We start from the raw sequence: 24,125 nt of genomic DNA on the forward strand, positions 1-24,125 counted from the left end.
CTCTCAAGGTACAAGAGTTATGCTGCATCAACAGTGATGTATTTAAAATGTACACTTTCCGGGGTGCCTGGCTGGCTCAGTCAGTAGAGCATGCGACCCTTAATCTCAGGGTTGTGAGTTCAAGCCCCACACTGGGTGTGGAGCCTACTTAAAAAAAAATTTTTTTTAATGCACAGATGGAAATATGCAGAGTGGTTTTTTTGTTTCTTTTTATTGTTGTTATCAATTTCCTGGTTTACAGACCGCCTTATAAGCAGTAAATCTTGCAGGAAGGAAAGAAAGAGAGGGCAGAACTTCTGACAGGATGTTTTTGCAGGGAGCAAGGCCTTCCAGGACACAAGCCAATGAGTTTACCAAGGCAGAGGAAAGGAATTGGTGGCTACATTCTTTCTCTGCCAGGTGATGGAAGCTACTCGCAAAAGGCATTGCCAGGGCTCACTTCAAAAATGAAGGAAGGAAAAAGCATGGTGGCTATTTACAAAAATGAGTTATCAGGTCATGAACTCCATACATAGGATGGCTGATGGCTACAGCTGCTGCTTAGGGCAGGGTTTCATTAACACCATTTCTAGTAGTCTAAGTATTCTTGTGGTGATTCCAGAAATGCAGCCATTATGAGCCACAGATCTGCTAACAGTGACCATTCAGTGATCAGCAAATATACAGATTGTAAGTCACCAACTTACAATGGTTAGACTTCATGATTTTTACAATGGTGCAAAAGCGATAGGCATTCCGTAGAAACTGTACTTGGAACTTTGAATTTGGATCTTTCCCCAGACTAGCGACATGCAGTACGACACTCTCCCGTGATGCTGGGCAGTGACAGCTCCAGGCCAACCACGTGATGACAGGATCAGCCGCCGATCCCCTCACAACCATCCTGTACTCATACAACTTTCTGTTTATCACTTTCAGCACAGTATCCAGTAAGTTACGTGATACACTCAGCACTTTATTATCAAACAGATTTGTGTTAGAGGATTTTGCCCCACTGCAGGCTCACGTCAGTGTTCCCAGCACAGTTAGGGTAGGCCAGGCTACGACCCTATGGTGTTCGGTATGTTTGGTGTATTAAAGGCGCTTTTGATTTAACAATATTTTCAACTCGAGATGGCTTTATCAGGACGTAGTCCCGCTGTAAGTGGACGAAGGCCTGGGCGCTCTTCTGCTCAGGGTTCTACACGGGCTACTACCTCCACCAGGCTGATCTCCCCTTCCCATCTCCTATCCCCTGACTATGAAACCTCCACCTGGCTAATGCTTCTCAGGCTGCAAGTACCCCCCACCCCCGGCCCAGCCATTGGGAGACTGAGGCTGACTCACTCCCCGTCTGACTCTGAATCCCATTTTTGCGTGACACTATGTTCCTCTTGAAGTGTGCATCTACTGAATGCGCTCTGGGGCTGCGGGTGGTAACGACAGCTGAGGCATTTGAATGGACTTAGGGAAGCTCTATGCCACGGGCAGTCACTCAAACCTGGAAAGCCTGAAGCTCCCGAGTTTCCCAGGACTTTTCTGGCCCACTGTTCATACCTGCTCCACCCTCACTACCCCTCACCCGCAAATCCTGTCCACACCGCATGGCAACCATCCTTCCTCCTCTTGCCCCTGGGCCACCAAAGTCTCCAACCTCCTGCTTTCAAGCGGGCAAGGAGGGGTGAGGGAACAAGGTTGTTGCAACACACCCAGGATGACTCTGTGAATCACCTAGGGCCCTAGCGGGGAAACCATACCATGGCCCTTTAGAAGAAACTAAAAATGATTCAAAGGAACAACTTCCCAAAGCATTCTCCAAAATATGCAGGCGTGTACATAATCAACAGCCAGATCTGCATCTCGAGTCAGACCCGGGACCACACACGCTGAGTCACCTCATAGAGCTTTACGATGTCGGGGGTGTGCTCCTTCTCGTCAATCTGCTGCTCTCTCTTGAGCAGCGTGTCCTTGCAGTGCGTGCAGCAGCGGATCCGGTCGTCATCCTTCTCATCCAGGACGGAGCTTACACTGCTCACGCTGCTGATACTGCCCCGGCGCGAGCCATGGACACTGTTGGGTGACTGGCTGGGGCTGGTGTGCGTGCTCAGGGAATCTTTGCTGGCACTGGTGAGCTTGTCTGTAAAGCACAGCACAGGACAGGCAGCAGTGAGCCCGCAGCCTCCAATCACCCCACCGCTCACAACAGAGGGGAGGCCACAGGTGCTGATGCAGGCTCTGTCTATGGGCAAGAAGCACCACACCTTTGCCCTCCTGGGGTCAGGCTCTGTGGTGGAGGGACTCCCACTGCCAGCCAGGAAAGAGCCAGCCAGCCTAGGAAGGTCTCTCTTTGAGGTTCTGAGGCCCATTCTTAACCTGACCCAACACAATCCACATTCTCCCCAGACTGTCCTGACAGACTTCCCCACTCCCAAACATCTCACTCCTACCGCTTCCAAAGCTCAGCTCAAATGGTACATCCTTCCGGAAGCCCTACTCTATTCCTTGAGGAAAAAACAACATGCCCTTCTTATCAGGTCCTACCATGTCACCCCGCTTGGAGGACTTTCCACTTTTCTCCCTGTATGACAGTTCTATGTATACCCAGAGCTGCTCTATGAATCTGTGACTCTGGGAGGGCAGGAACTGTCTTATTCATACTTGTACCCCAATATATCCAACAAGGATACCCCACAGCAGCTGCCCAGTAAATGGTAATTAGCACAAGACAAGAAAGGTGAATAGTGCCTCAAAAGCATAGCTTATGAAGTCTCAGGTGAGACAGAAAGTCAGTCTCAGGGAGAAAGAGAAGGTATCAAGGTAATGTGTGCCTGCTGGATGTCAGAACTGGACAGAGGAAGCATCTGCTTCTGTTCCACGTTGTCCAGATGCTCCGTAGCCAACAGCACATGCAGAGTTAGCGGAACTCCCCAGGGTTGCAAAACCACCCCAAATGTTCCAGAATTGGCCCAAAGCCCAGACCATCTTTAGCAACTTTTAACCAGCCAAGACTCAAAGTTCTAGACCCTCTGGTTCCACCTAACCTTGCAGCCACCATCCCCATAATTCTCAAACACGTCCTCCACACTCCCCCAACTAGTCTATTTGTTCATCTACTAACCCTCCCCCGGGGCCCTTCCACAGCTTTGCTCCTGCTCTGCACTCTACCAGGAGCCCTCATGCCCTATCTCTGTGCAATCCTGGCTGTCTTTTAAGCTCTTCTCAAACATCACCTCCCAACCCTGCGCATCCATGCTCTTGATCCCTCCAGCACTCAGCGTCTCTCGTATTATGATGCTACAGTCTGTTCTATATGACAATAAACTGTGACTTTTATCTCAAAGGAAAGGACTAGCCTGCTGCTCATTTTTAAAGATGCTCTCTTACAGTCTCCTCTCAAAGCCTCAGCTGCCACTTCCAAGCAGAGCTGACAATGATTTGGTCAGCTCTCCTGGTGTCTGATGCAACTTCCCTCATAGTACTTATCACTTTATAAAGCAATTATTTGTAAGTCTGTATCCTCTGCTAAATGCTAGACCCTTTGTGGGAAGGGACAATGCCTTATAAACCATAGGTGGGCAAACATGACCTGTAAACCAAGTCCAGCCTGCTTTTGTATGGCCCTTGAGCTAAATATGGTCTTTAAAAGGTTGTTTAAAACCTTTTTTAAAAGGTTGTTTAAAACCTTTTTTAAAAGGTTGTTTAAAACCTTTTTTAAAAGGTTTTAAAAAGGGTTTTTAAAAAACATTTTTAAAAGGTTGTTTAAAAAAAGAAGAAATGTCACAGAGACCATCTGTAGTCCACAAAGCTTAAAATATTTACCCTCTGATCTTTTACAGAAAAAGTCTGCCAGCCCTTGTTATTCACCACTGTATCCCTGGACCCTAGCATTGTGCCTAGCCTATAGCAGGTTTCATGGAATCAATAAATGAATGGATGAAGACCCCATGGGACATTCACTTAAAAACGTTCAAAAAATCACCCACTAGTGATCAGCAAACAAACTAGTCACAAGAAGATCAGGGTCCAGGGCCCCGCCTCCAAGTTACCTACTTGCAAAAGGGAGGCTGATGAGCTCCATACACTTCTTGCACATAATAGACCCGCAGAGGCGGCAGTGGTGGCGGCGGTTACGGATGCTGAACTTATTCCCACAGTCTGGACAGAAAGGGACATCCTGGTCGTTGACCCAAGGCACCACGGACTTTTCTATTGCTTTGGGAAGAACAAAACAAAAATCAAACAAACAGAAAAGCTAGCCATTTTAAAAAGAGGTTTGGTCAGGGAGAAAGATAAACAGAATGAATGTGAGCAAAATTCTAGAGTTACCTCGTATCTTAGCGGACTCAGTATTCGTTCTGTCAAATGCAGTGAGCTGACAAGAAGAAAACAGTGCCAAATGGAATTAAACGGGTGATGTACATACTTTCCACAGGCAAGAGGCATTAAGCAGGAATTCACACATCTTCATTTCTCAAGTCTCATCTGTCAACCCCAACCCCACAAAGTCACAAAAGCAACTTCACATTGGACAGAGTATTAGCTTTGCATCTAGAAGACAGCTCTCTTCCCCGTGACCAGATTCCAATCTCTTTATTGTCAGTTCTCTGTTTAAGCAATAACCAGGGGTAGGCAAGGATATGGTCGGTGTGGCTACTGAAAGCAATGGGGAACTCCTGATTCTCCACAGTCCTCCTGGACAGTGAAACTGGCCTACAAAGTACACACATTTCTGCCCTGCAACGTACACATCAAGAACTATACCTGCGGTTGCTACCATGCCCACCATATAATCCAGATTATACACAACAAGCATTTCTAGGGTCAAAGTAGAACAGAGTGACTGTGGGTGCTGAAGACACACTCTGGTACCATAGGACGAGAAGGCCCAGTCCCGATGTTCCCACACTGAACGCTGGCCCTGGCTGAGCACTCCTCACAGACCTTGTCACCATCTTCTGTCTGTTATCGAGTATCACATAGTATGTCCCACTGCATGATTGTACTTTGGACACCCAGAAGAGGAAATAATTAGAAGGTAGAAAGGTTTTCGAGCAGCCAAGTGGGCTTCAGAGGAAGGAAAAGGAAAGCTGGATACGTGCAAGGCTGTCAACCTGGGCCATCTCCTACAGTAAAACCGGCCCAGGCTAGAACTGTCTACCACGTCCTCTGTGCCTCTCTAGGGGGGTTCGAGGTGGGGCATTTCTCTGCCAGCATCAAATATATACAACATACATGATAACACACTGCAGAAATATAATTTTTTTTCCTCCCAGAAAACTTATACTTGCAGAAAAAAAATGTTTTAAAACAATAAAATTTACCTTCTCTAACCTGATTATTAATTTATTAACTTCAACAACATAGTGGTCAATTCTGGCAGCTCGGTGTTTTTTGAAGTCAGAAAGATGGCTTCTCACAGCACCTAGGACAGGAAATAGGGAGATAAATAACATGTCGCTTCTCTGACAGAGCTGCTTATCCTCAATGAATTTTATTTTATTTTTTTAAAGATGACTTGGTATTGTTTAAGACTGTATTTATTTATTTATTTATTTGAGAAAGAGACAGAGAGCACGAGTGTGGGGAGGAGCAGAGGGAGAGGGAGACAGAATCCCAAGCCGACTTTGTGCTGAGCACAGAGCCCAACACAGAGCTCAATCCCAGGACCCTGAGATCATGACCTGAGCTGAAAATAAGAGTCAGACGCTTAACCGACTGAGCCACCCAGGTGCCCCTATCCTCAATGAATTTTCATTTTTTTTTAAGATTTCATTTATTTGAGAGAGAGAGAGAGAGAGAGAGAGAGAGGGAGAGAGAGACAGAGTTAGCGAGAGAGAGCACAAGTGGGGGGGAGAGGGAGAAGCAGGCTCCCCGCCAAGCAGGGAGCCTGACATGGGGCTTGATCCCAGGACCCTGAGATCACGCCCTGAGCCGAAGGCAGACGCTCAACCGCTGTGCCACCCAGGCGCCCCCCTTCAATGAATTTTAAACACAAGCAGAAATTCAAGGAGTTTAGAGTCTTACTAAAAATTCGAAGACAAGCAAATGGGAACAAATTTGCTAAACTGTTAACCACAGTTACCTTGGAGGCCACAAAGCACAGTATAAGAGACCTCAGAGTATGGTGGAGGAGACTGGAGCCTGCCTGTGCTCAAATTTCAATTTCAAACCTTCTCACACAAATGGAACCAAGTAGTTTGTTGTTTTAGCATATCTGAAATATCTTCTCTTCCAAAACAACAACTCACACCAGCTGCACAGAGTGACCTTCAACAAGTCCCTTGATGTCTGTGTAACCTGGGAGTACTCATCTATAAAATGGGGATAACAGTAGTACCTACTCTGCAAGGCTGTTAGGAGGATTAAAAGTTAAAATTTATTAAGTCCTTAGAACACTGTCTGGCACACGAATTTTTGTTAAGTAAAAAGGACAGTAACATTATGGGCGATTTTTAAAAATCCCTCATACTTTTCTGTGCTTTCCAAAGTTGGTACACTATGGGTTTTCATCAGAATAAAAACAGTCCCTCTCAAAATAGTCCCCAAAATGTAAATGCTAAGAGATGTCACTGGAAGAGCTAGTTAAACTGATACCTTGATCAGTCCAGCGGCAAAGATCCAGGAAAACCTTCTCACATAAATGGAACCAAGTAGTTTGTTGTTTTAGCATATCTGAAATATCTTCTCTTCCAAAACACCAACTCACCCCAGCTGCCCCCACCCCAGCACCCAGTCCACTTCCTCTTCCCAACCACGGCCTATTCACTTATAAGTTGTGCCCCACCTGGAGCTTCTTACATACTATACTCTGCACCATCCTTGCTCTTTTCTCCCCTAACCATACTCTCTAACATCGAATTAAATTTTAGTTTCAAATTCTTAGCTGTGATCAGAAATCTTTTATTTTAAGATTTTACTTATTTATTTAGCAGAGACAGAGCGTGCGAGCGCACAAACAGGAGAGGCAAGCAGAGGGAGAAGCAGACTCCCTGCTGAGCAGAGAGCCTGACATGGGGCTCAATCCCAGGACGCCGGATCATGACCTGAGCTGAAGGCAGATGCTTAACTGACTGAGCCACCCAGGTGCCCCGGCATGACCACAGATCTTAACTTTTAGAATTTGCCATTCACTTGACCTTCCACAATTGTGACTTCCTCCAGTTGTTGAAACCAGCAAGTTAATCAGAAAATTGCTCTGATAACTTAACACTGGTCATCATGAAACAGGCTATCAAAAAGCTAGTAAGAATCCACATGCCTGAAATTTCTCCTTCATGTTTCAAATTGACTTTCATATGTAACTTATTATTATAGGTATACTATCACGTTTTATTAGTTTCAGGTGTACAACATATTGATTTGAAAAATCTTTTAATTCTTTTTTTTAGATTTTAAGTAATCTCTCTCCCCATCACAAGGTTCGAACTCACAATCCTGAAATCATGAGTCACACACTCTTTCGACTGAGCTAGCCAGGAGCCCCTGATTTGAATATTTCTTAGATTTTATTTTATTATTTTTTTACTAAAGTGTAATTAACAATGTTACATTATATAGTGTTATTTTTATTTTTTTATTATTTTTTAAGATTTATAATATTTGAGATACTATTCACACAATTCACCATTTAAAGCATACAAATTCCATGGTTTTTAGCATATTCAGAGTTGAACAACCATCACCAAAATAAATTTTAGAACATTTCATCACCCCAAAAGGATGATTAAAAAAAAAAAGATTTTCTTAATTTATCTGGCGGGGGAGAGCACAGAGGGAGAGGGAGAAGCAGACTCCCCACTGAGCAGAGAGCCTGATGCAGGGCTCAATCCCAGGACCCCGAGATCATGACCTGAGCCAATCATGATCTGAAATCATGACCTGAATCAAAGGCAGATGCTTAACTGACTAAAAGCCACCCAGGTACTCCATATATAGGGTTATTTTTTTTTTAAGATTTCATTTATTTATTTGTCAGAGAGAGAGAACACAAGCAGGGGGAGCAGCAGGCAGAGGGAGAAGCAGGCTCCCGGCTCCCCGACGCGGGGCTCGATCCCACGACCCTGAGATCATGACCTGAGCCGAAGGCAGATGCTTCACCGACTGAGCCACCCAGGCGTCTCTATAGTGTTATTATTATTATTATTTTTAAAGATTTTATTTATTTGTTTGACAGAGAGAGAGACAGCCAGCGAGAGAGGGAACACAAGCAGGGGGAGTGGGAGAGGAAAAAGCAGGCTCCCAGGGGAGCAGGGAGCCCCATGCGGGGCTCGATCCCAGGACCCTGGGATCACGCCCTGAGCCAAAGGCAGACGCTTAACGACTGAACCACCCAGGCGCCCCCCCATAGTGTTATTTTTAAAGCCATTTTCTTCTGCCATGATGAAAATGTTTCCACTCTCCAATATGGTAGCCACTAGTGTAGACTGAGCACTTGAAATGTGTCTAGTATATGACTGAGGAAATTACTTTAAATTTTATTTAATTTTAATTTATTTAAACTTAAATAGCCATATATAATTAGTGGCTATCCTATCAGAGAGTGCAGTTCTAAGATTTTCCTCATCCAAAAAGACACATTCCACTGTGGCCCCATAAGAAGAACATGGTAGATGACTCTGGGTAAATATCAATTCCCTCCTTAGAGTCTGTTTCCTCATCTATAAACAGGAATGAGCATCATAAGCCATTCCACCTCATGAAGCTTTTGTGAAAGATGCAAAAGATAGTGAATACGAAAAGTATAATAAAGCCTTAGAAGGAAATCATTATCCATTGCATGGATAGAAAATATATTGTTTTGTTATCATACAACAGTTAAAGGACATGTAAAATAAGCCAGTTCAACTTCATACGCATTTTTGGTAACAGCTCCGTTGAGATATTATTCACACAACCCACCATTTAAGCATACAGATTCCATGGTTTTTAGCACAGAGTCGTACAAACATCACCAAAATAAATTTTAGAACATTTTCACCACCCAAAAAAGACGATGATTTTTTTTTAAAGATTTTATTTATTTATTTGAGAGAGAGAGAGAGAGAGAGAGGGAAAGCACAGAAGGAGAGTGAGACGAAGAAGCAGACTCCCTGCTGAGCAGAGAGCCCAACGTGGGGCTCAATCCCAGGACCCTGAGATTATGACCTGAGCCAAGGGCACATGCTCAACTGACTGAGCCACCCAGGCGCCTTAGGGTGATTATTTTGAAAGTCAGTAGATGGTACCATAATTATGTGTTTCAGAAAATTCAGCTGCACAAATAAATCAGTGAGTGCCTCTTGCTAGGCAGGTAACATCCTACGTGAGAAGAGACAGCCCAGTCAATGGAGTCTCTGCCTGGGCTGATGTCAAACACCTGAATTCCTACCTCAGTTCTGTAGTTTCTTAGCTGTTTGACTCTGGGCAGGTCCCCACCCAGTGCAGTGAGGATTAAATGAGTACACACGTAAAGCATTTAATGCAGTGCCTAACACAAAGCAGATGCTCAGCTCATTCTGATCCATTTTTGCCCCCCTCTGGGACATAAGGTCCATGAGTTTAGACCATTCTGGTTTACTGATGCCTCCTTGGCTGACTTTTTCTTTTTTAAAGATTTATTTATTTAGAGAAACAGAGCGAGCATGCGGGTGGGGGAACAGGCAGAGAGAGAGGATCTTCAAGCGAACCCACTGAGCGCGGAGCCCAGACACAGGGCTCAATCTCACAACCTGTGTGAGATCATGACCTGAGCCGAAACCAAGAGTTGGACAAGTAACTGACTAAACCATCCAGGTCCCCCCCCCCCTTTTTTTTCTCAGCTAACTCTTAAAACAGCACCTAGAAGATATAGGTGTCTAAACATTTGCTGAATGAATGAACAGAATTTCTTACCTAGTTCCTGGGGTTCCCACATATAAGGGTCGACCCCTCCATAACTGAAAGACTCATATCCTTGTGTCCCTGATTCTGCTCGGTCATCTCCATCTCGTTTCAACAGCCTGTTCTTGGCTTTCTTAGCCTTCTGGACAAGACCTTGAAAAATGAAACAAACACCATAAATGAATCCATAAACATCTAGTAAAAAGTCAAGGGATATCTCAAAACACAAGACTGATGAAATGACTATACTTTAAAAAATTCTGGATCCCAAATAAATTGGAATAATAAGCCCATAACCACTGTATTACAAATACCACAGAGCATTCATTCATTCATTAGTTAGTATTAGCAGTAAGTTGGCTTACGTAGCCAATATACAGCTAAATTACTACTCACAGCCAAATTTAAGAGCCCAGTTAAAGTTTTTAAATCAAATTCAATGAGGGGACCAAGGCAATGGAAATGTTTTTTTCCTAGATCTTAACTGGGGAGGTGGTTATACGGATATATACATTTTTCAAAACTCACTGAATTGTACACCTAAAAACTTATGTGTAAACTATATCTTAATTAAAATAAAGTTTTTTAAAAATTAAATTCTACGGGGGTGCCTGGGTGGCTCAGACGGTTAAGCATCTGCCTTTGGCTCAGGTCATGATCCCAGGGTCCTGGGATCGAGCCCTACATTGGGCTCCCTCCTCAGTGGGGAGCCTGCTTCTCCCTCTGCCTCTGCCATTCCCTCCGCTTGTACTCTCTGGCTCTCTCTGTCAAATAAATAAATAAAATCTTGAAAAAAAATTAAATTCTATGATATTATTTACTCTATGAAGTCATGAGTAAACACTTTTTGTTTACTCCCAGGATGGGATTTTACCAAACCAACATTCCTGGGCTAGTGTTCCCCATAATGCTTAGCTCTACACAGAGTTCTTCTTCCCCCACTCACTTCTGAATGCATGCGTGAGGATACTGACAAAAAGCTTCAAGAAACAGGTGTAACACCTATAACATAACACAAAGTGAACCAGACTTGGTAAGAAGAGAAAACGAATGCTTCCTGGATTGATTCTTTGCATGTACCAGGCACAAAACAAAGTGCTTTCCAAAAATCAAGCCAATGCATGCTCACAACATTATGAGGCAGGTGGTATCCCTCCTTATAAATGAGGACGTGACATAAAGTGGGGGAACACCTGCTGCACCCCAGATCACAGAGCTTATAAGGCAGCAGAGCTGCAAGTGGAAACCTCATCTGTTTGAAACGAGAACCCCAGCTCTCCCCAGCCAGCGTGATTCAAAAACTATGCCTCTGCAGAACAGGGCTTTTGCCACCTCTGCTAAGTGAGAGGACCTGCTGTTTGTTAAAAAGGAACAACAGTCAACTTGTGAGAAAAAAATTCTTGATTCTATGTTGCTCTCATTAAGGTTCTTAAATCTTGGGTAATTAGCCCTTTCTACCCCTAAAATCTAGTAGAAAATAACAGATTTATTTTTATTTACTTTTTAAAAGATTTTATTTATTTATTTGACAGAAAGAGAGCACAAGCAGGGGGAGCAGCAGAGGGAGAGGGAGAAGCAGGCTCCCCGCTTGCAGGACCCTGGGATCATGACCTGACCCAATGGCAGATGCTTAACCAACTGAGCCACCCAGGCACCCCTAAAATATGAGATTTAATACAAAATACAATTCTTTTAGATTTAATAGATCAATACTTCATGGAGTTCCCACAATTTTGAAGTGCTCTGTCACCTGAATAACATTAAAAACACTACCACAGCTTTTCAAAAACCTAGGGAAATGCAGATATGGAGGGGCTGGCAGGCCCAGGAAACTGTTAAGCTTATCAATATGTCTTTGTGAGACAGTCAAGCTACTGGCTACTCTGAGATGGTTTTCTCCCACTGGAAAAAATAAGGTCCACCAGAACTAAAGGACACCATCTAAAATGCATTCAAGTAATCTCTCCTAAAAACATGGGAGAGAAAACTGTCTGATGTAAACAAAGGGTTAGCAAACAGGAAACTGGAGTTAGCATTCACTAATTTATTTCTGCAAACAAGACTAAACTGTGTTGGGTTATTAAACAGGCAGTCCGTGCCATTTAACCACTTTATGAGGACAGAAGAACCCTCTGGCAACCTTCCCAGGTGTAGTACTTCAAAAGGGGGCCAATTAAGAACAAGCCCGTATGTTTTTAAAAACACAAAGCAGGAAAAAAAGAATAACAACAACAACAAAAAAAACATAAAGCAAAAGTCACAGTTAATTTTCAACCACCCTTTCTTATATTTACTGTACGAGTGCTAAACCGAAGCTGTATCAGGGCTGGAGCCCAAACTCACTGACCACCTTCTAGTAATGACAAATTTATATTTTCTTTCTTAAACTGCCTCCAAAACCTGATACCAAGGTTTGCTCTTCTGGCTTTAACATTTCACTTGACAAAACCAGCAATGTCATAAAATTTGTGAGAAGCAAAAGACCACATGAAGACATGACCTGCTTTTTAAAGGACTTTTCAAAAATCTTTGATGTCAGTCTTCAAAACTTTCCTGATTCTGAAACACAGAAAACTCCCACACAAGCAAGACTTCCTTCCTGACTAAACAAATGATCATTAGACTAAAGGAATGCTTAATTTCTTAGTTCTTCTGAGGTACAGGTGGGGGAAACCGAGGGAAAAACACAAGAGAATTCTATCAAATTTTTTTCACAACTCATAAAATTCCTACTCTATTATTTTTTTTTTTTAAGATTTTATTTATTTATGTGACAGAGAGACAGCCAGCGAGAGAGGGAACACAGCAGGCGAGTGAGAGAGGAAGAAGCAGGCTCCCAGCAGAGGAGCCTGATGTGGGACTCGATCCCGGAACGCCGGGATCACGCCCTGAGCCGAAGGCAGACGCTTTAACGACTGCGCTACCCAGGCGCCCCCCTACTCTATTATTCTTTAAGTGGATTCCCACATCTATTATTCCCTAAGTAACCTTAAACATTTTTCCTCTAATAAATAGGTCACCACAGGAAGCTGAAGACATTGTCTAACCTCTGTACCCACTAGCATCAAAGTCGTCGTCGTGACATCACAGTATGTGACTCAGGTCAGCTGACGCCCAGGCTGGACACTCATTAAAAATCACGGAGGCCCTTCAGCTGTCCAAGGAAACCTAGATGATCAGTTTGTTTGCATTCTAGCTGCAGGACAAGCTGTGGTTGGAACACAGAATCTGGTATCATCAGTGACGCCAAGTGGAAAGAGCAGCAGTAGACTCAGAAGACCTGGGGTCAAGGCCTAGCTCTGCCAATTCCTATGTGACCTTGGATAAGTCACTCAACATCTCTGAGCTTCACTTTTTCTCTGCAGAATGAAACCAACCACCTTCTTGCAGAGTCGCTATGAGAATCAAAAGAAATAATGTTTATGAAAGAACTCTGGAAACTATAAAATGCACAACACTTTTGGGGGGCCTTCTAATAGTTACGGCTCTCCTCGAGCCTCTACAGACAGAAGCCACCTTATTTATCACAGCCCTCAGGATTTTGAAAATATCTGACTTTGTTGTGTTTTTGGACAGAGGTTATAAATGTTAATGATTTCAACAATTTTTTCTGAACTGACAAGTGAAACATGGAGTGGGACTATTTGATTACAGGGGGCATGTGACTCACATGTGTGGAGGCCAAATTCCACTTAGAAATACATGATCGTCCCCTTCTCTCTCACCCAACACAGAATTGTGAATATACATCCAGACCTTTTTAATCTCACTGCCTTCAGAAATGCTGCCAGCTGAAAGAAGCAGCTGGCAGTGAGTTCCGGAGCAGTGGCATCCTATTTAGGAGTTAGAATCTGAAGTTCTGGAAATGTACACTATGTATAGTTAAAATGGCGCAGAAAAAATTCTTTCTGCAACTCTCTACGACATGAGGACTGGGAAGCTCAAAAACAAGTTTAACCTTTTGGGTTGTTTCTCCTTGCTCTTCAACTATGACCTTCCTTTTTCTGGGCTGCAGAGAACAAGGTATAAGTGAAGAAGGAAGAATGGCAGGCAGGCTTGAATTTGTGACAGGGAAATGGGTGTACAATGTGCCTCCACTTTCAGAGCAAAGGAAAGGAGTTCCACTCCAAATTCCTCACAGGCTGGAGATTAGATAATTCAGTGTAGCATGAGATAGCACAGCATAAGAATTACAATTACTCGGTTCAAAGCCAGGCCCTGCCTCACTGTGTGACTTCAGGCAACTTATCTAATTTCTCCATGACTAGTACCCTCATGAGTAAAATGGGTCTCACAGTCCAATAGTCATTGCGAGAATTAAATGAAGTTCATTCATGGGAAGACTTTGAACAATGCCTGGCACAAGGTAAGCATAAGATAAATGGTCACTGCTATTATTATTTTCTATTGTTTATCGTGTTCTGGCGGCATCATGGAAGTTAATGAAACCATCCCATGAGTTAATGCTCCCACTGACAGAATAGGATAAGCAAAAAATTCTCGCCTCTTACTTTTAATTTGCCCTTTGACATCCCGGTCTTCCCCAGAGTGCTCTTCCTCATAATGTGACTGAAGCTGATAGAAAGACTGCAGGTTCTTCAGGCACAAAGGGCAGAGGAAGCCCTCCCTCACTTCCCCAGGGTCATCCAGGGAAGCCATAGCAGTGCCCCTCTCAGCCCCTGCAAGGCAGAGGCCTCATGCCAAGAGTCAGCTTGATTTCTCCACAAGGGACCAGGGCTCTTACAGCATTAGCTTAACCAAGCAGCACACAGATGATGGGGAAGTGGTGTCATGGCCCTGGATGAGGTTTCCTCTTTGGAGTAGGAGAAGCTCTGAAACAGGAAAGAAGAAGGGTGGGGGGAGAAAAAAAATACCCAATTCAGGCAAATTAGCAGCAACTGAGAATTTTCTTTGTTCTTTTCACAGGTCAACAAGATTATTTAATGTTTGTTCAGTACAGGCTTGAAAACACAAAACTGCTTTCTCAAATCCTTACATCAAAACACAAAACCTTTAAAGATTTGAGAACATCAATGGACAATGGCAACTCAGTGAAATAGGGAGCACAGATTCCTGAAGATAAGAAAATTCAACCTCAAAAGCAAGTAATAGCAAGGCAGTTCTCTTTACTCCAACTGGTCCAACTTCATAATTTGTATGCCATTTTAGCCATTGGGGAAATGTTTGAAGTACTTACCAACATACAGAAATTTTTGACTCTTTACCTTGGTCATTTATTCAACCACACATACTGAGCTCTTACACCTATGTCAAAAATGCAAACAGAAAAAGAGATAGTGTCTGCCCTAAAAAACAAACAAAAGTAAAACTAAAACCAAACCAAACAAAAATCCCAACCTTAGTCTAAGGAAGAGCATTAGAAACCCAGTGGTAAAAAGAAAAATCTACTTTGTGTTGTATATTTGTAGAGTACTTTCTCTAAAATGAGTTTACTGGATTTTATAAGCCAATAAATGACAGCTGAACAGCAAGCCTAACGTTCTCACTGCTTCAAAAATAAAAGGATTCGGTGCTTAAACAACTCAGGTCTTAGTAAGTTACATCTTCACTTTTATTGGGCCATGGCAAAGTCACTTCCAATGTCACCACAGAAAAACTCCCAGTCATAGGGAGAATCCAGACAAAACCATTCCAAAAAAGCAGAGAAATCTCTCCCCAAGATCCTGAGGTCACAAACCACAGGAGAGAGTAAGAGGAAATACATGACCCTCAGCTTTGGATGGAGCTGCTTAGCAGGCCTGTGAGGGACTGCCTGCTCCTCACAGCTGAAGGGTAGCTGCAACCCAGAAAATAAACAAATGAAACACCGGGACCCTGTTTTCTTTTCCTTCAAGAACACAGATCTCAGTCCCTCTTCCAGACAGTCACTGAAATAGTAGCTCCAGTTCCCACCCCAGCCATTGGTTCATCAGATGCCCTGACTCTGAAAGCCCCCTTCCTTCCGATGCATTCACCCTAACAAACACAAATCAAACACACACACACCCTTCACATCTCAACCCAACCTTACTTCCTCAAGGAAATGCCTCTTACTTGAAGCATTCTACCTCGGGACAGCTCCTGCACTTCCTCCAGGAAGGCACTTACATCAATTTATAATCACAAATACATAAAATAACTAAGAACATAAGACTCTAAGCTCTGTAAGGGCAGAGACTATGTGCGTTTTCCCCACCATCTTATCCCTAGGGTCTAGCACAGTCCCTGGCACCTACCACGAAGAAACGCAATAAAGCCTCAAGAATGAATGAATGCATGAACAAACTCTAAAACCACACAACCAAACACAACACAAACCAAAGAAATCTACTACAAACCACCAAGCGAGACCCCACAACCATAACATATGCAAGCCCCTCACATCCTACACCACGTAAAAAATAAACATAAAACCTACATATCCTGAAATTATACACCCAGCATGAATGCTACCCGGCTACATGCCGCATACACTACACAGGCCACAGTCGCACTCATCACCGTCTCGACCGCACACAACACCCGCCACATAATTCAACAGGATGATGCACACATCGCATAAAAACACACAACATGAAAGACTCGACCCCACAGAGCAGACATGACCACTTCACACATCGCACGGACGCCATACCAAACGCTGCAGACCACTCCACACAAACTGGGAACCCAAACGCCTCAACCTCACACAACCAGGGAACCAAACACTCACACTCAGGAGACAACCGCCCACCCAGACTCAGCCCCATAACGAAACACAATTATGCACGCCCCGCCTAACCACACAACCAAACGGAGCCCAATCGTCGCAAGCACACACAGGCGAAACTCGCGGCCCGAAAGCCACTTCTCCCACCAAGCACGTCACACCCACCACAACCACACACATCCCACACCCGCATGGCCCGCCCGTCTCTGCTCCTCACGGGAGCCGAGCTCCGGCCCCTCAGGCCCTGCCCGGTCCTCTGTACCCGGCCGCGCTCCCACTGGTACGCAGGCCCGTCGGGTCCTCCGGCCCGGGCTCTGGGCCTTTGCGGTCCCTCACTCAGCAGCGACCGCCATCTCCATCGGCTGCTCGACGCTCGGCAGGCGCGCCTGCGCGGCACCGAAACCGGAAAACAGGCTGACAGACGCCTGTCGAGCGCCGAATCTCCGAGGGCGCGAAGGGGCCGAGGTGGGTTCCAACAGTGCAAGGCGGCCAGTGGCTTCTGCGCAGGCGCTGTAAGAACCAAGGGGGTGGGACTCGGTAATTTTGCAAGGTTTTCCTGCCCTAGGTGCTTACGAGCAACGCGTAAGAGTCAGTCCCTTGCTCTCCAGCTCGTTGTAGCGGTGGGAAAACCAAAGCCTGAGTTTCTTTAGCTTTTAGCCAACGTGTGCGATGGGTGAGGGGGCGGGGGTGGGGGGGATGTTTAACACTTACTCGCCGACTCCCAACTACGGTTCTGAATTAATTTGGGTCAATTAAAGTTCCTGAGAGCTAGAGATAACAGGAATATTCAGGAGACTTGGAGGATGTGGAAAGAGCCAGAATAGCATCACATCAGACTGGGGACATGGAATGAAGTGGAGTATCCATCCCGAGGGTATATAGAATGGTCAAATCTGTGGGAAACCTGTGGCATTTTCAAATGCAAATCCAAACCGCAATGAGCTATTACCTGACACCTGTTAGAATAGCTCTTATTGAAAAGACAAGAAATGACGTGTTGGTGAGGATATAGAGAAAAGTGAGCGCTTGTGCACTGTGGGTAGGAAAGTAAATTGATGCAGGCACTATGGAAAAGAGTATGGAGGGTCCTTGAAAAATTAAAAATAGAACTATCCCCCCATCCAGCAAGTCCACTTCTGGGTGTTTAGCCAAGTAAAGTGAAAACACTAACTTGAAATCAGGTATATGAACCACGATCACTGTTTCCACCATGTTTTTTGCAGCATTATTTACAATAGCCAAGATATGGAAACAACCTAAGTGTCCATCGATGGATGAATAAAGGCTATATGGAATATTATTCACCCATAAGAAAGAATAAAAGCTTGCCATTTGCAACAGCATGGATAGACCTTGAAGGCATTATGCTAAGTGAAATAAGTCAGAGAAAGACAAATACCGTATGACCTCACTTATATGTAGAATCTAAAAACACAAAAACAAAAACCAAGCTCATAGATAAAGAGAACAGATCGGTGGTTGCCAGAAGTGGGGGGGGGGGGTGTGAAATGGGTGAAGGGAGTCAGAAGGTACGAACTTCTAGATATAAAATAAATCATGGGCATGTAATGTACAGCATGGTGTCTATAGTTAATAATATTATATTGCATATTTGAAATTGCTGAAAAGAGTAGATCTTAACAGTTCTCGTCTCAAGAAAAAATGGTATAACTATATATGGTGACATTTGTTAAATAGATTTATTGTGATGATCATTTTACAATATATGCAAACTCAAATCATTTTGTTGTGCATGAAATGTATATAATATATACATAATGTATATATAATGACATATGTCAATTATATCTCAATTTTTAAAAAGTACAGGATGATCACTCAGCACTGACTCTGTGCGCTGCATTGTGCTGGTTAACATGGGGTATATAGGCACAAAACTTCATCCCAGTCCTGGGAAGCTATTTGCTTTGTACCCTGCGCGAGAGCTGGCATCCAGCAATGTCCTGGGCTCCAGAAGAAGAGCTGCAGAGCATGATGGGAAGATTCTGAGCTTTGGGGTCAGGAGGTGACCTCAGTTCATGTTTCAGAAGTGTTACTTGCCTCCTTTGCCTCCTGGTAGCACCATCTGTAAAGTGGGATGAAAATCATAGTTTCCACTTCATGGGGTTATGAATATTGAGTGAGGTATGTGTATGTGGCAGTGAGCGTGTGTGTGTGTGTGTGTGTGTGTGTGTGTGTGTGTGTGTGTGTGTGTTTATGCCTTTAACACTAGCTCTGGCTCTGGACAAGAGCACTGCTTCTGCAATTAGCACTGGGCCTCCAACAGCTTCCATTTAAGGACACAGGGCTCCCAGTAGGGAGAGCATTGAGTAGAAGGCAGTGCCCAGTGAACAGGCAGGGAGCTAGGGGTCCAGAGGCCTGGGTTCTAGCCCTGGCCACACCTTACTTTGTGACTTTGAACAGTTCCCTTCCCCTCTCTTGGTCTCAGTTTTTTCACCTGTATAGATAAAATGAGTTCCAAAGACTTGCAAGCTCTTCTATTTTCATCAACCTGATGACCAATTTTTTGAACTTTACAGGGTTGGCAGGAATGGACAGTGGTTTCCTTTTGGGCACTGGCACAGACAAGGAAGAGAACTTGCCAACCTCTCAGAAGTAAAACAGGAGACCAAGCTCTGCCTCTCTGTTGCTAGCTTCTGTCTTGGGGGGTGAAAATACCCGATGAAGAGTCTGGGACCAGATAAGTCTCAGAATCGGCCACTCTTATAGGCAAGACTATGTTTGGGGTCAGGTGATGCACCTTTTATTAAACTATTATGATTTTGCCTGTCATTCTACCATTTACGAAAGGCAGTGTTACATTCACCATTTCACTTGCTCAAAAAAGCAGTGGCAATGTGGCCTGCAGCTTGTGAATTAATTCTGGAAATCATGATGGATCAGCCACTGCTGTTCTGTTGCTATTTTTAAGGGTGATGATGGTAAAGAACTTCTTGTATGCTTTACAGTTTATCAAAACCATTTTCATTATTTATATCCTTTGAGTAGGGGCGCCTGCATGGCTCAGTCGGTTAAGCGTCTGCCTTCGGCTCAGGTCATGATCCCAGGGTCCTGGGGTTGAGCCCCGCATCGGGCTCCCTGCTCAACCTGCTTCTCCCTCTGCCTGTTGCTCCCCCTGCCTGTGCTCTCTTTATCCCATTTCAATAACAACAGTGGCTAATATTTACTGAGTGATTCACAGGTGCCAGTCATTGCTCCGTGCACTTTATGTGCGGGGATTTGTTTAATTCTCATACAATTCTATGTGGTACCAACTAATATCATTCCCATTTTTAAAGTGAGGAATCTGGCACGCCTGGGTGGCTCCGTCAGTTAAACGTCTGCCTTCAGCTCAGTCATGATCTCAGGGTCCTGGGATCGAGCCCCACATCGGGTTCCCTGCTCAGCAGGGCGTCTGCTTCTCCCTCTCCCTCTGCCTGCCACTCCCCCTGTTCGTGCTCACTCTGTCTCTGTCTCTATCTCTCTGACAAATAAAGAAATAAAATATTTTTAAAAAATAAAGTGAGGGATCTGAGGCACAGAGAGATTAGGTGACAACCTCCACTTTTTCTTCCTCTGTGAAGGCCTGGTCTCTGAGCCTTCCTGCGTCTCTCAGCATCTTCCAGGCACCAACCACGTACCAGGCATAGAGATAAAGGATGTGAGGAGAATAAGGCAGGATGGTCTCTCAGTCTTGGAGGAGGCCGTAGCTGGCAGAGAATACAAACACTCACACAGCAGTTAGTTTCAAATATATATATATATATATATATATAGAGAGAGAGAGAGAGAGAGAGAGAGAGGGAGAGAGAGAGAGAGAGAGGAGTGTGCACATGTGTTCAGATGCTCTGGCATCAAAGGGGAGGCTGATGAAACCCCCCATGGGAATTCAGGGCACGTTCCCAGAGGCAGCAACACGCGAGCAGAGCCCCCAGGGAAAGATGACCATGAAGAGCCTTCCAGGCTAGGGGAACAGCGTATGCAAAGGCATGATCACATGGGGAAGAACATGTGTCCTTTGAGCAGCTTAGAAAAGTTCATTCATGCTTAGAGCGTGGTTCCCAACACCATAGGGAGATGCTTCTGAGGGAGAAATCTGGAACTCTTCACCTTTGCCTTCCACCTTATGGCTCTCTCTCTCTAGCTCTCTCTCTGCCTCTCTCTTTCTGGCCCCTTATCATCGAAGTCTACCCCAAACAGCACCAGGCATCTTGGCACCACATTGAAAGCCCTGAGCAGGAAGAGGAACTCACGATGCCGTAAGCATACGTCAGGGGAGCGTGTGCAGCACGTCACGCAGCTCCCCAAGGATCTGGCTTCCCTCCAGGCTGGCCCAGGCCCCAGTTCTGCTGGCCTCTGCCAACTGGCGCTGCGGTGGTGAGCAGGCGTGTGGAAGGGGGCAGGCGGGCACGCCCCGTCCGCCGGCACAGGGAGACGAGGGTAACGAGGGAAGAACTGGCAGGGCCGTGGGAGGCAGGGCCTGGCCTGCAGAATTGGCGCAGGGTGTGCCATGTTGGGCAGCGTCCAAGGGGACTCGGCAGCTCCTGCTTAGGGTCAGAGAGGGAGAAAGCGGAGAACAGAGGAACAAAAAGAGGGACCGAGGGAAGGAAGAGGAAGGAAGAGAGGGAAGCAAGTAGGGAAATAGAAGGACAAGAAAAAAGTCAGAGGTAGCACCGCATGGTGGGTATAAGCACAGCCCCCAGGTTTTAATCCCAGTCCTGTAGCGAAGTGATCCCAGGCAGGCCGCTTAAATTCTCTGAGCTTTAGTTTCCTCATCAGTGAGCTGGGATAATAGTGCCTCCCTCCTAGGTTGGAGGATTGAATCGGTTACTATTTGGAAAGTGCTAGAACAGTGCCTGGCACATAGGCAGGACCATGTAAATGTTTGTTAAATAAAGAAAAAGGGGAGCCGTCATTCAAATACCTTGGCAGTTGTGTCACGCCCAGTCAGGCAGTGTCATAGGAGGCGTGAGGAGCCCGTCTGGTGTCATGGAAACATCTCTGAGAGTCGCGGCCCTGCCAGATGGGAACGCAGAAGAGAATCAAGTAATAACTACTTTCACTGATCCAAGGGAAGTGGAGGGTCGGCAGCGGCACCCTCACAGACCTGAAAAGTAGGATCCATGTGGATCTCTTGGCTTGAGGGCACGTGAGCTGCAAGGCCACCCAATCCATAGGTTGCATGCTGGCAACTCCTTTGACAAAGTAGGGCCACCACCAGCCATAGGGGCCTTTGGTAAATGGGAGAGAGGCCCCCCTTCAACAGATAAGCCCTGCACTTGGTGAGTGGGGCAGGGACTAGACCTCTGCTCCCACTCGATCCCTCCACTGTCCTGTCCACAACGCACACAGGAGTCCCGGGCCCAGGGACGAGGGGGAAGGCTCAGCATGGTCCTCCGGTGAAGAGAAAAATCACACTGCTTATCTGCAGCTTCAAATCTCATTCTCCTGGCCTCAATCTCCAGAGATATGTGTGCTTGGCCGGTTGAGGAGTTATCCCAATTCCAACCAAGATTTGAAATAATCCATGTATATGTGGTATTTTAAGTATTTGGGGCATTTAAGAGTCTGGCATGTGGAACATCTAACACATTAGACTTGAGACTCCAGTTTAAAATGCGTAACTCAGCAGTTGGCTTACACGTGCAATTTTAAGTTCATTCAACAAACTCTGTATTAAGCCCCTGCCTACATGGAAGCCTGGGATAAACCAAGCGCACAGTAATTCTTGCTCTCACGGAGCTGCCACCCTAGCGGAGAGACCCAGGCACTGCATAATAGATATACCAGCTAATTGCATTATATGGTATGTTAGAAAGTAGTAAGTGCTATAGAAAAAAGAAAGCATAGAGTAGAGAGGGTGGGGAGTGCCGGGTCCGAGTATTTGGTAGGGTAATCAGAGCGGGTCTCGTGAAGAAGGAACCATTTGAACAAAGACCTGAGGGCAGTGCAGAATGAGCCGCGTGGATCTCTTAAGGAAGAGCATTGCATGCAGAAGGGATGGCCAGTGCCAAGTCCTCAAGGCAGGGGCGTGCCTGGCGGATTGAAGAAAAAGAAATAAGGCCAACGCCCATGTTCACAGCAGCACTATTCACAACAGCCAAGTGCCCATGAACAGAGGAATGGATCAACAAAATGTGCTCGGTACAATGGACTATTACTCAGCCGTACAAAGGAATGAAATGTTGGTATATGCAACAGGAATGGACATTTTCCGTTACGCTTAGTGAAATGAGCCAGATGCAGAAGGACAAATACTGTATGCTTCCATTTATACGAGATCCTTAGAATAAGCAAGTTTGTAGAGATGGAAAGTTGGACAGAGGTTACCAGGGGCTGGGGGGTGGGGGGTTGCTGATTCATGGGTATGGAGCTCTTATTGGGGGTGATGGAAAGGTTTTGGGTATAGATAGTGGTGCTAGTTACACTACACTGTGAATGTATTTAATGCCACTGAATTGTACACTTATGAATGGTTAAAAATGATAAATATTGTGTGTATTTTACCACAATTTAAAAAAATTAATGAGGCCAACACGGCTGGAACAGAGACTTAGAAGAATTAGTTCCGAGAGCTCAAGGGGAGAGGGCAGGTCATAGCTATCGCAGGGCCTTTATTCTGAGTGGGGTGGGGGCCAAGCAAGGTTTGGAGTAGGGGAGGGACAGGATCCGACCTCTGGCTTCCGTACTGAGCAGAGAAGCAGACGGCAAAATGCCAAGTGTGCTTGGCACATATTGAACTCTTGACAAGGATCAGCTGCAAGCATTCATACCAAGTCTCGGAAAGGAAGCACAAGTTCCAACAGTAGTTGCCTCTGGGAAGGCGAGCTGAAAGTGGAGGGCTCTGCCCAGGCGGGGGCGGAGGGCTGTGAGGAGCCGAGCCAGCCACCAGGGGGCGCCACAGGACCGCGTGAGAGCCGCGGACGGTCCAGGTTTTCACCGCCAAGGTCGTTCCTCTGGTTCCCGCCCAAGGCTTTCCAGCGGCTCGCTCCTGCCCGGCACTGTGGGGTGGGAGAGTCAGTTTCCCCGTCAAGCTCCTGCACTGCGGAATTTGAGGCCCCTTTTTTCTTGCAGGGGCACGACTAAGCAGCTGACGACAGCGTGGAGCTCAGATGGCACCGCACAAAGCCGTGTTCTGGACTGGCTTTGGGCCTTCCACAGAGCTCATGGGTTCTTTTCTCTTGCTCTTTCCACAATCTTTTCATTACAGTAAACGGTGCCTCGGATCAGCCAGGTGCTCCGGTCAAAAACCTTGAGGTCATCTCTGACCCCTCTTTCTCTCTCGCTTCTAATCCATCAGCAAATCCTGTCAGCTTTTGCTCTGCAATGGATCTAACATATGCCCCCTCTGCCCACTTTGCCACCACCCAAGCATTTCTCACCTGGATGACTGCAGAAGCCTCCTCCCCGACGCCCCGCCCCTGCTCTCACCCCGCCCGCCCCTGCAGCCTCTGCTCCCCATGCAGACGGCGGGGGTCCTACTGGACCAAAGTCACGTCCCTCCTCTGCTCAGCACCCTCCCGGGGCACCCACCGAAGTCCTCACAGTGGTCCACAGGGCCCACACGACCTGGGCCCCA

General features: G+C 45.6%; 1 protein-coding gene across 1 annotated transcript in view; it reads right to left on the minus strand.

The window, feature by feature from the left end:
• Positions 1-16,963, minus strand: part of RBSN (rabenosyn, RAB effector) — a 28,232-nt gene extending 11,269 nt beyond the window's left edge. Inside the window, exons 1-7 of the mRNA XM_045812358.2 lie at positions 16,809-16,963; positions 14,349-14,669; positions 9,850-9,990; positions 5,301-5,401; positions 4,306-4,351; positions 4,030-4,191; positions 1,875-2,116 (exon numbers count right to left, since the gene is read on the minus strand). Coding sequence (XP_045668314.2) covers positions 1,875-2,116; positions 4,030-4,191; positions 4,306-4,351; positions 5,301-5,401; positions 9,850-9,990; positions 14,349-14,496 — 840 coding nt within the window. The 5' untranslated portion in view covers positions 14,497-14,669; positions 16,809-16,963. The remainder of the gene's footprint in view (positions 1-1,874; positions 2,117-4,029; positions 4,192-4,305; positions 4,352-5,300; positions 5,402-9,849; positions 9,991-14,348; positions 14,670-16,808) is intronic.
• Between the last annotated feature and the right edge of the window lie 7,162 nt (positions 16,964-24,125).

This window comes from Ursus americanus, chromosome 14 (genome assembly GCF_024610735.1).
Source record: "Ursus americanus isolate L20-20 chromosome 14, mUrsAme1.1.p, whole genome shotgun sequence".
Lineage (NCBI taxonomy): Eukaryota > Metazoa > Chordata > Mammalia > Carnivora > Ursidae > Ursus > Ursus americanus.